Genomic DNA, 12,873 nt, shown 5'->3' on the forward strand with positions numbered 1-12,873 from the left:
TTTGGTCAAAGCTCAGACTGTTGATGGCTGGACTGGTAAAGAAATTATGAGGCTAACAGTAAATACCAAATAGGCATTATCTACAAATTTGCAGAGCACTAGATGGTACAACTCAGTTGAATCTCAGACTGTTTAATACTTAGTATCCTTGATCTACAAGAAAAGAGACTGTTCTGCTTTATTTTACATTATTGTAAAATAAATTAGCAGTGGAAGAGGAGACATAGTTATTTCTAATGTACAGAGTATTTCAAAAAGCATCGTAGTGCTTTACAACCTGGTACATCTTCTCAGGCAGTGATGGTATAGGAGCAGCTTTAAAGAAGGCCTCATCCTTCCTCCATTTTAACAAGTGTGACTTATCCCACATAGACCTCTATCAGTGTGACATAATTTCTAGAATATTTACATCAATAACACACCCATAGAAATGTAACTTAAAGTTTATGATCTTAGAGCTTGACAATACTTTCCACACAAAATGATCCTAATTAGCTATAATCTCTACAAGATGGATTCTGTATCCATTTGAGGATTTCCAGGGACCCACCTAGAAATCAAGGTCCAGGGATTTAACTCGGAACTTTGTGAAGAAAAAAAAAAAAAACCACAGTCAAAGATATCAAATTTAAAAAAAAAATTGTTTAAAATAAGATGTCCAAGGGTCAGCGCTGTGGTACTGCAGATTAGGCATTCATCTGCAGTACTAGCATCCCATGTGGGTGCCAGTTCAAGTCCTAGCTTCTCCACTTCCAATCCAACTCTCTGCTATTACACCTGGGAAAGCAGTGGAAGGTGGCCCAACTGCTTGGTCCTGGCTTTGACCTTACCCAGCTACCAGTTTCAGGCATTTGGGTAGTGAACCAGTGGATGGAAGATCTCTCTGTCTCTCCTCTCTTTGTCTGTAACTGAATTTCAAATAAATAAATAAAGCTTAACCAAAAAAAAAAAAAAAATAGGATGCTTGATCATTAGGAAATAATCATTAACTTAATCAGGGTGTTTAACCAGCTAAAAGACCACATTTCATTACAGCTATAAAGCAGTCACTTAAATATTTATACTTGATATTCAAAATCTTAAACTCTTAAGATACGATTTTTCAAGCATTCAAAACCCAACAAAGATAGCAGAGAATGCATGAGATTATTTGACAGAACATTAAATTTCTTTCCCTCATTTAATTACTAAAAGGTAAAGAAAACTCTGTTGTTCTGTGTCTCTTCTGATAGGATGCTCATCCAGATAACTTAGAAGTTAAACCTGATGGAAAAGTACCCAGACTTAATGAGACATTGAAGTAGTATGTGTCCAAAGTTACAAGTATACATCATTATAAAAGAACAAGAAAACTTTGACTAGAAAATCTCTAAGAAACAAAAACAGAAGACGTTGTCTGATTACATGAAACAATTTAAATACATCAAGAAAAGTCAGGTGTAAAGAATCAAGTAATATCAGCCAAGGCTCCTAAGATAAACATTTTTAGTATCAGGTCATAACAATCAGAACCGATGAGGAGAAAATAGATTACAAACGATACCGAGACTTTTAAAGGAAGGAGTCAATTAAGTAGAAACTAAAAGGAGAAGTTGCAATTTAGAATATGGTTGAAAATATTAATAATTGGATTTTAAAATTTTTAAAAGGTCAAAACCTCTGACAAATAATCACTATCAATATTTGTATTTTAAAACAACTTTATTTCTTTAGCATAGGGGACCAAATCATAATTTTATTTATTTGAAAGGCATAGTTACAGAGAGACAGAGAGAGAAAGATCATCCACACACTGGTTTTCTGTCCAATGGCCCAACAGCCAGGAGTGGGCCAGACTACAGCCAGGAATCTGGATCTCCATCCAGGTCTCCAGGGTGGGTAGCAGGGGTCCCAGCACTTGGACCATCTTCTGCTGCTTTCCCAGCTACATTAGCAGGGATTTGGAAGCTGGGTCAGAACCAAAGCAGCTGTGACTTACACAGGCATTCATGGGATGCAGGCATGGCAATCAGCAACTCCAACAGCTATACTACAACACCATCTCTACCTTTAAATGTTTACTTCCATACAGTGATTTAGAGCTATTTCTTAGCCTCAGTAACTTAATAGCAAGTGAACATTTAGCAAGCGATTTTGAGCTGTCAAATATCAACTTTACAGGAATCAGTGAACATCACGTTATACCTTTACCTATATGATTAGTTTTTAGGTTAATATTATACCTTTATGATTGCAAATATGTAACACAAGTAAGTATAATATGCTTCACCAGCAAACCTGGGCACAAACATGTCAATCACTGAAAACATCTTTAGTTTTTTTTACCAACAAGTTCTCTATCAGAGAACCTATCACATGAACCAAAAGATATTTGGGGTCAATTTAATAGTTGTAATTTATATGAATACTCTTTCATCTATAAGTCAATTGATACAGAGCTCTTAACAAAATTTTCCACATAGACATGACATACAACATGAACACACATATAAACATGCATAATGTGTATCACAATACACAACAAGAAAGCAGTTTCTCTGATAGCTTTTTAAACATTTTTAACTGCTTTTTAAAATTACCATCAATCCATTAGAATTACTTCTTTCTCTTAGTAACCTGAATTAAACACACATTTTCTCAGTTGGAACCTGAAGGAAAAAAGAACTTAACTTAAGCATTTAGTTTGGAAAATAACTCTAGTTCCAGTAAAGGAGTTGGACATTTTCACATGTAAAGGAAATTATATCTTCATTTCCTATTAGATTGGCACTCTGATAGAGAAATACTTTTTGTTGCATTATGCTTATGATTTCTTGTTCCCCTCTGTCAGTTGCCTTAGGGATATTGATCACAATTTACTACAGGTTCTTTTTTTTTTATTTAGTAAATATAAATTTCCAAAGTACAGTTTATAGATTACAATGGCTTCCCCCCCATAATTTCCCTCCCACTCGCACCCCTCCCATCTCACGCTCCCTCTCCCATGCCATTCACATCAAGATTCATTTTCAATTACCTTTATATACAGAAGATCGATTTAGTATATATTAAGTAAAGATTTCATCAGTTTGCACCCACATAGAAACACAAAGTGTAAAATACTGTTTCAGTACTAGTTATAGCATTACCTCACATTGGACAACACATTAAGGACAGATCCCACATGAGGAGTAAGTGCACAGTGACTCCTGTTGTTGACTTAACAATTTGACACTCTTGTTTATGGCGTCAGTAACCTCCCTAGGCTCTAGTCATGAGTTGCCAAGGCTATGGAAGCCTTTTGAGTTCGCCGACTTTGATCTTATTCCGACAGGGTCATAGTCAAAGTGGAAGTTCTCTCCTCCCTTCAGAGAAAGGTACCTCCTTCTTTGATGGCCCCATTCTTTCCACTGGGATCTCACTCGCGGAGATCTTTCATTTAGGTTGGTTGGTTTTTTGTTTGTTTGTTTGTTTTGCCAGAGTTTCTTGGCTTTCCATGCCTAAAATACTCTCATGGGCTCTTCAGCCAGATCTGAATGCCATAAGAGCTGATTCTGAGGCCAGAGTGCTATTTAGGACATCTGTCATTCTATGAGTCTGCTGTGTATCCCGCTTCCCATGATGGATCGTTCTCTCCCTTTTTGATTCTATCAGTTAGTATTAGCAGACACTAGTCTTGTTTGTGTGATCCCTTTGACTCTTAGACCTATCAGTGTGATGAATTGTGAACTGAAATTGATCACTTGGACTAGTGAGATGGCATTGGTATATGCCACCTTGATGGGATTGAATTGGAATCCCCTGGCACATTTCTAACTAAGAAATCAGAGGAGTCCCTTGGCCTCTGCTCTACCATCCAGGTGAGGTAGAGTTGTAGCTCCAGCATTTTCTAAATTAGGAGGGACTCCTAACATGTCTCCTTGGACATTAATTGCCCCAGACACAGCCAGTGGAAAGTTTAAGGAATTTACCTGATCTCTTACAAAACCTTTCTAGCTACAGAATAGCCTTACAGTTAGGGACCCATTTAACAGCAATCTTTCTTTCAAATCTAATACATACATAAGCCACACAGTATTACAGTAAAACACCATTTCCTTCTTAGTCATAGGGTCTTAACTGTGAGCTGCCCAGTCAGCCAATATGCAACCCCAGGGGGCTTTTGCATGGAGCTGAAATTGAACTGCTCTTATTTCACGGAAGAGAGAGAAATTCTCCTACAAACAACCAATCAAATGAGTACTCCCCTAAACCAAATCCAAATCCTCCTCACAGAGGAACTGAGGTAAATGCCTCCACTTCAGATCCAGCTCTCTGCTATGGCCTGGGAAAGCAGTAGAGGATGGCCCAAGTCCTTGGACCCCTGCGCTCACCTGGGATACCTGGAAGAAGCTACAGGCTCTTGGCTTCCAATCGGCCCAGCTCCAGCTGTTGTGGCCATTTAGGGAGTGAACCAAGGGATGGAAGATCTTTGGTCTCTCTGCATCTGCCTCTGTAACACTGCCTTTCAAATAAATAAATCTTTAAAAGAAAATAATTATCAGTTGTCAAACCAACAGAAAATTAAAAAAAAAAAAAAAAAAAAAAACTTAGACTCTCGTCTCCTACCAACTGATACCAGAACATGCTGAAACGACCTAAGCTGGGTCCAAGTGGCATAAAGCCATGTTCAGCTTACTCAGTCTTAGAGCCCATCAACTCCCCCAACAAACCATTTCCTCGTATCAACAAAACGTTTATAAGTAGCTGATGGCCTAGCAGGAACAGAAGGGAGAATTACTGAGAGGAGATGTTCTCAGCAGCTGCTGGGATGTCCCTGGAGTCCCAGTGGTGAGTTCAGCTCTCCACACAAGCAGCTCCAGGGTGGGATACAAGTGGCCATTGCCCTTCCCTGCTAATATGAGAGGATTAGGCCACTTGAAGAATATACCCCAAAGTTAATTCGTGGTCATCAGTTTTGTTCATGGACAAATAGGTCTTTGTTGCTCACTGCTTGGATGGCCAATTCACCAGAGATATTCGAATATCGGTCAGAAGAAACCAGCATCTTGGGAAAAGAGAGATTTCTTGATACAAAATGTGTTCTTTCCCCCAAATTTAATTCTTGTTGATATTGTCTTTATTCATGTAAACTTCTCCTTTAGAAAATTATTTAATTAACCCTTTCATTATCTCAATTTTAAAAGCTTTTCAATATGTGAAAATGCTCCCCAAATGTGTGTTAAAATCTAAATTCTACAAAGTTGGAAATAGTCTAAAAGTTGTATTCAAAAATAAATATAAAGTGATTACACTGAAGTTTCGTGCCAGTGGTGTAGTGGATTAAATAAGAAGCATGAATTAAAAATCTTTATTTTCATAACCAATTTTGATATTATTACCATTAAAAATTAGGCCAAATTTTGAAAGTAATATTGTATGTATGTGGCTGATACAACAAAGATTTTCCTGTCATTATTTATAACTCATTTATATATTTAATTCACTATATATTTATTTTATGTGTACTTTACATATAATCACATGTAAGTATATAGTAAAAATATGGTGAGTCACTTAGAGGTGTTATTTTCTGTGCTTCAGAGAAAGCAGTCAGAGAATTTTAAGTTTTGGGAGTACTTGTAAAGTTTAAAAACCTTCATTCTTATTTTATTTCTTGAATTATTTTGTAACAGAATGTTCTAAAGCATTTCTTTTTTCCATCATTAGTTCTTTCCCCTTAATCTAGGGATTTTATCATACAGAAGTGTATCATAAGAAATTAACATTTGGTAATTGTAAGGAAATGTTTTAACTTCATTTAACATCTGTACCAGATGTGTTACATTTAATCACTTTTCTTTAAAAAAAAAAGTCTTCGTAACTTTCATGAACCTTCTGTATGGTGCATCTTTTATTGTGCATTTTAGACAATTGATAAGCAATATTCAGTGGCATATGGTCTGAGTCTGACATGCTTTGAAAAGAGTACAGAGTTTTGATAATGAGGATTCTGTGAAAATGGGAAAACCAGCACAACAGATATGCTTTGAGAAAGTATGGGTTTTTAGCATCTTGAAACAATATATCACACTCAAAGGGACAGAATTGGGCTGCACAATCTGTTAGCTCATTCTTGTCCAATCTGGTCTCCTCCTTTCTTTTGGAGCCAGCATTGTCATCAACTCACTGAATTATATTCTGACTGGAATGTATTTCAGGCACAGAGTAATGTATCTACTTAAATGGAATCCTATCTTTCTACAAAAGCTTTTTGAGTATAATAAATTTAAAATATAAGAAAATTCTATTAAGTTAAAGTAAATGGTTCAACAGTTTACATATGTGCCTCCTCCCCCACCACCCAAAAAAGAAAAAAAAAAAAAGAAAGACCACTACTTAGAAGAACATAGATCTATATTTCTTTTAGGAACCATATTGAATAATTTGTGAGTTTAACTATCAGATAGTCAAATGTATTTCTGAGGCTCTTTATTGGAAAGATACCTATACATCACAAGTATTTGTTAAACAGAAGTGAAACTATGGAAATAAAACTTGCTCTAGCAAAGTGTTTATTTATTATGGAGGGGGTTTTTTAGTTCTATAGCAGCCTTTCATAACAAGAAGCAATCCTAATGTCCTAATACAGCATTTTATTTAATAAAGAAACTTTTCTTCTCTCTGTCTAAAATTATACTTAATTTATAAATTTAATCATATTTTGAAATTATCCTTAGAGAAATTAAAAAATAGTAACCCAAATATTTGTTATTGGGCTTAATTCTTCTGTGAAACTAGGATTGAGAAAGGCTACTCAATAATATTAAAAATCACTGAATTTATGTTTTGAATTTAAAACATAACAAGTTGCTTAAATGAGCAGTTATATTAAAATTGCATTACCTTATATGAAAGATTAAATATGATAAAATTTGTAAAATGATATGGGTGATATATAATAAATGTTCAGCAAATATCTGTTTTCATGTTTTAACCTTTTAGTATCCTAAGATCCTGAAAAAAAAAATCCTTTAGTATGGTGATTTGTTCAAGTGAAACTTATTTTTAAGCTAGCAACAAAGATGTAAATAATTTAATCTACAGAATTATATCTTCAAATTTATTATATAGGCTGTCTTAGTAGTATCTTGTGCTGAATGATGAACAACTATAAATTTCGCTTTTTTTATGTTCGAATAATTTGGAATTCATCCACAGAAACTATGTAGTAAATGAAGTTGTTTTTGTCTGTGTGTGTGTGATTGTTCTCATGAGGATTTTAAGTCTGCCATTTCGAATTGGCAAATAGTTCTTTTTAATGCATTGATTTATGTGAAAACGGGGCTGGGAAGAGTGAGAAACTGCTAGTCATCCCTGATGTGAAAGGCAGGACATTAATGCCTTACCAGACATCCGGCCATAGGATTCATTCATAGCTTTTCTCTGGTAAATGGTACATTATTTGGGGGGTATGAGTGGCATTGCTATGGTCACTATAAATTATACAAATATATATTTGAGTTACAAAATTGAAAATAAAAAATAATTTCTGAAACTAATTGTCCGAAAAAGAACCTCAGAGACTCATAGTGAACTATTTAACAAGAAATAGCTAATAGTTAATTCTCATAGTGTAACTAGTTAATCCTCTGTATATAAAATTAAACTAAAAATGAACCATAATGAAGAAGGGGATGGGAGAGGGAATAGGAGGTGGGATGGGAGTCAGGGTGGGAGGGAGGGAGGGTATGGGGGAAAGAACCACTGTATTCCTAAAGTTGTACCTATGAAAAATGCATTCATTAAATAAGAGCTTTAAAAATTAAAAAAAAGAAATAGATAACAGACTGTCATTTGTGAATGGCTAAAATATAATTTATGAGACAAGCACCTTTCTTTATAGCATACATTTGGAGGCTAGCGTTTAGGCATAGTGGGTTAAGCTACCACCTGCAATGCAATGCAGGCGATCCATAAGGGCGCTAGCTACTCCACTTCCAATCCAGCTCCTTGCTAGTGGCCTGACAAAAGCAGCGCCAAGATGGCTCAAGTAGTTGGGCACCTGCACCCACATAAGAGACCCAGAAGAAGCTCCTGGCTCCTGGCTTCAGCCTGGCCTAACCCAGGCCCATGCCACCATTTAGGAAGTGAACTAATGAATGGAAGAATCCCTCTCTCTTTTTCTCTCTCTCTCTCTCTCTCTGTCTCTCTAACTCTGCCTTTCAAATAAACAAATATTGAAAATAAATAAATAATAATATATATTTTTAGTCAACTTACATATTCTGTACTAATTTAAAGTAGGTTTACATTAATACATTTCCATATTCCAGCTAACATTTCATAAGGCAAATAATACAGGAATATCAGGTGGCCATACTGTGAATATGAATCAGAATGAGCTGTTTCTACATTGCATTTACTTCAGGGAAAGTCAATAAGCAACATTTCTGATGTCTATGTCATTAAAAAGTGCTTATGGTACTTCTTAAAATTTTTTTCATTTTTAAAAATATTTTAATTAAACATTTTAATGGACATAAAATTGTACATATGTATGATGCACCATGTGATGTTTTGTTACTTTATGCATTAATTACCATAAAGCCATATTTCATATTCTTATTTTATGGATTATTGGTGTAAAACAGTTTGCTGTCAATAAGAAAACTCAAAGTTTTCCTGGCTATTGAAAAATAAAATGAGTAAGAATGAAAGCCGATGGAGTGTTTTATTATATGAATATTTTGGTCTTATGCATTTTTACTAAACTGCAGCAGCCAGCTATAATTTTTCTACCTGGGGATTTTGTACACTACTTAATGGTTTATGCACAGTCAGAAAATAAATGTATTACAAGTATACTTGTTTATAGTATGGGTGGTTAATAGTAGGGAATAAAAAAGATTTGAAGACATTGTCAGTTTTTTATTCTTCTATCTCAGGCATATAAAAATCACATATGTACCTTTTGCTAAATTCCTTCTCCACTAGTGCTTACTGTTGGGATATTGTTGTAAAGCTATAGATGAAAGTAAAATATACCCTTGTTTTAAAGGCTCATGTTTTTTCAAGTCATTTAATATCTACATTATTACCCTCGAAGAGTTGCCCAGAAAGAACTTCTTTATGTCATCCTCCGCTTTAAAGTAGAAATCTGTCCTGAAACAGAATGAGGCTGAACTTTCTACTTAGATTTTTACAGGGAGTATATTCTGGAAGAAAAGATTTGCTGCTTGTTGCCCATAAGTTTCTCTTGCAGTGGGACTGTTTTTGTAATCACTCATATGAGTTTCAAAAACCATTGAGACATATGACGGGGTAGTAAACTAATCTAGGGCTAGAAATAAAATCTGCTTAAGATGCAAAAACTAGGATATATAAAAATTCTAAATAAAATAAATTTAATACTTAAAATAACAGAATTATGAGAGTACATTTAAAAGCTCATAGAAAATTATATTAAAGGACAAGCTTATTTTGGCACCAAAATGAAACTCATGAATAGTTTTTTCAAAGCACCTAATTTCCATGAACTTTTAGAATTACCCTTGGTTTTAACCAATGTCACTGGAATAATTGATTAATTATATAGATAAAATAAACTTTTGTTCCTGCCATATTTTCTATATAAAAATAAATTATGAATAATTATTTAAATATAAAAGCTATAAAAATTTGGGAAAACATTAAGTGAATGTGTATTACATGTATTTGGGGAAAAGTTTTCTAAGCAATAGAACAGAAGAGATCAATTTAAAAATTTAGATCCATTAAGTTTTTAAAAATTACAAATAAAATTAAAGTACTAATAACTGGGTAAAAATATCTATAGCATAAGATGGACAAGGGATTGATAGCTTTGAACTATATAGAGCTATCACAAGCCAGTATAGAAAAAAAGGCTACTACATAACGTAAAATATAAACTGGTGATGTATGAGGAAGAGTCAATAAATATGAAAAGTAATTAGCTGAATTACTGATCAAAGAAATGCGAAATACACAAAGGTACACCAGTTTTATTTTTTTTATTTTCTTGTGTTCTTATTAATGTATTTTTGGATTGTTAAAGCAAAATGGGCTCTGAAACATTCTTTAGAAGTCCAAAATGAGTTTGTGATTGCAAATTTGAATCATGCTATTTTCTTTCTTTTTTAAAGAAACTTATTAATCCATTAGATTGTCAGGTTCATAGCAAATTCTTCATGATAACTACAACACAGTTCTCATCAATTCTCATGTTAATGTGATATTAATACAAAGAGACTGATTACATGTATTTGATAGAATTGTAAGAATATAGTGATTCTTGCCTTCCTCCCTCTTCTTCCCTTCCTCCCTTCCTTCCTTCTTTTCTTCCTATTAAATAAATAATTTATTTAATTGAAAGGCAGAGTTACTGAAAGAGAGAAGTGACAAAGAGAAATCAATCTGCCATCTACTAATTCACTCCCTAAATGGCTATAATGGCCAAGGGTGGACCAAGGCTGAAGCCAGGAGCCAGGAGCTTTAGCCAGTATCCTACATGCATGACCCAAGGGCCATCTTCCACTGCTTTTCCAGGCACATTAGCAAGGAGCTGAATTACAAGTGGAGCAGCCGGGACTCAAACTGGCATCCATCGCCACAAGCCAGTTCCAATTAATTTAACTTTAATCCTAAGTGTACATGGGACCTCTATTTTTATATTAGAAATCAAAATTAATCAAATTTGTAAATTTACATAAATATAAAATTTAAAGCTGTTGCGTCTGTATGCTATAATTGTGTTTTTATTTGCAGATGGAGAACATCATTGGAACAGTAAAAGATTCCAACCTGAAGCTGACGCTTGCTTTTGGAATAGGAATGCATCATGCTGGACTGCATGAAAGGGACCGGAAAACAGTAGAGGAGCTATTTGTAAACTGTAAAATTCAGGTAATCTTTTTCTCCTCCCATGAACACAAATTAAAATGTAACCTAAAAGTTGAATTTTACTCTGATATAAAGATATTATCTCTTGTTTTTAGGTGCTTATTGCTACAAGCACATTAGCCTGGGGTGTAAACTTTCCAGCTCATTTAGTCATTATTAAGGGAACAGAATATTATGATGGAAAAACAAGACGCTATGTGGATTTTCCCATTACAGGTAGTTCTTAAATTTTTTAGAGATGTATTAAACTCCTATTTTTATCTTAATAATTTGAATTTACATGGAGTAGATTTTTGAGAATTGTTTGTATTTAAACATTTGATAAGCAAATTATAAAATTTTGGTCTCTGGTGCAAATATTAAACAAAATATTGAACTGGTTTTGTTTACTTTTACCAAGGCAGTTCAATAAATATAAAAATACTGATGCTCTGTCTCTCCCTCTCTCTCTCTCTGTAACTCTACCTCTAAATAAATAATTAAAATCTTTAAAAAGATGACTTGATGAAGCATTTCAGGCATGGAAAGACAAACCACTGTGGCAAAAGGTATCCTACATGAAGGACCTCTGTGAATGAGACCCCAGTGGAAAGAAGTGGTCATTGAAGAAGGATGTACTTTTCTCTGAAGGGAGAAGAGAACTTCCACTTTGCATATGGTCTTCCCTAAATATTGAAGGAGTTTGAGGATTCAAAAAGCTTCCATAGCCTAGGCAGCTCATGTCAAGAGCCTCGGGTGATCACTGACATCATGCATAAGAGTGTTAATTGTTAAATTAACAACAGGAGTTACTTTGCGCTAACTTTCCAGGCAAGAGCCCTGTCTTCAAAGAGTTGTATCATGAGAGTTAAAGTAAAACCAAACTCAAAGATTTACATCATTTAGTGTATTCAGTGGAGGATATTCTTATGTCTCATAAGTTTTAGATAAGCCTAAGTGCCCAGCTCCATTGCCTATTTCCTTAGATGCTTCTTGGATTAATAATAAAACTTGTTCCCAAAGAAAAAAAAGTATATTATTGCAAAAATTAGAAGAAAAATAAGAAAGGAAGCAGGAGTAATGGAGGGAGTAAATGAGGGAAGGAGGATAGGGAAGGAAATGTACTAAAAATTATATATATGGGCTGATGCCATGGCTCACTTGACTAATCCTCCGCTTGTGGTCCCAGCACCCTGGGTTCTAGTCCTGGTTGGGACGCCGGATTCTGTCCCGGTTGCTCCTTTTCCAGTCCAGCTCTATGCTGTGGCCCTGGAGTGCAGTGGAGGATGGCCCCAGTCCTTGGGTCCTGCACCCGCATGGGAGACCAGGAGGAAGCACCTGGCTCCTGGCTTCAGATCGGCGTAGCGCGCCAGCCGTAGCAGCCATTTTGGGGGGTGAACCAACAGAAGGAAGACCTTTCTCTCTGTCTGTCTCTCTCACTGTCTAACTCTGCCTGTCAAAAAAAAATTGTATATATGACATACATGAAATTTGTTCAATTTATATAAATTAAAAATGTAAATAAAAAAGATAACTTGATGGTTCCAAATTCCTAAATAGATCAAAGTACAGATTAGTAGCTATGAGGTACTTATTAATAAATTATTATTTAGCATTACTGTGATTAGCTTTAAAAATATTTCTCTAGAAATGATGCTCTTCAAGGACTTCCAAAACCAGAGTCACTGGCACTTGAGTTTATGCATGAATACTCTGTTAACATACTTTAAAACTTGATAAAATCATTTTCAGTAGGTTCTTGAAGGAGGACATAAACAATATAAGTTTCCACTCAGTGAATTCATGTAAAAGCTATATCACTCCTAAATCTTTTTTTTTTCTTAAGATTTATTTATTTTATTGGAGAGGTAGAATTATGGACAGAGAGGGAAGAGACAGCACAAGGTCTTCTCTCTGGTGATTCACTACCCAAATGGCCGCAATGTTCAGAGCTGAGCCTATCTGAAGCCAGGAGCTAGGAGCTTCTTTTGGGTCTCCCACATTGGTGCAGGT

General features: G+C 35.0%; 1 protein-coding gene across 1 annotated transcript in view; it reads left to right on the top strand.

Moving 5' to 3' along the window:
- ASCC3 (activating signal cointegrator 1 complex subunit 3) overlaps positions 1-12,873 on the top strand; it is a 366,541-nt gene that overhangs the window by 248,055 nt on the left and 105,613 nt on the right. The window contains exons 31-32 of the mRNA XM_002714874.5: positions 10,747-10,884; positions 10,977-11,097. Of these exons, the coding sequence (XP_002714920.2) occupies positions 10,747-10,884; positions 10,977-11,097 (259 nt within the window). The remainder of the gene's footprint in view (positions 1-10,746; positions 10,885-10,976; positions 11,098-12,873) is intronic.

Source organism: Oryctolagus cuniculus, chromosome 5, assembly GCF_964237555.1.
Source record: "Oryctolagus cuniculus chromosome 5, mOryCun1.1, whole genome shotgun sequence".
Lineage (NCBI taxonomy): Eukaryota > Metazoa > Chordata > Mammalia > Lagomorpha > Leporidae > Oryctolagus > Oryctolagus cuniculus.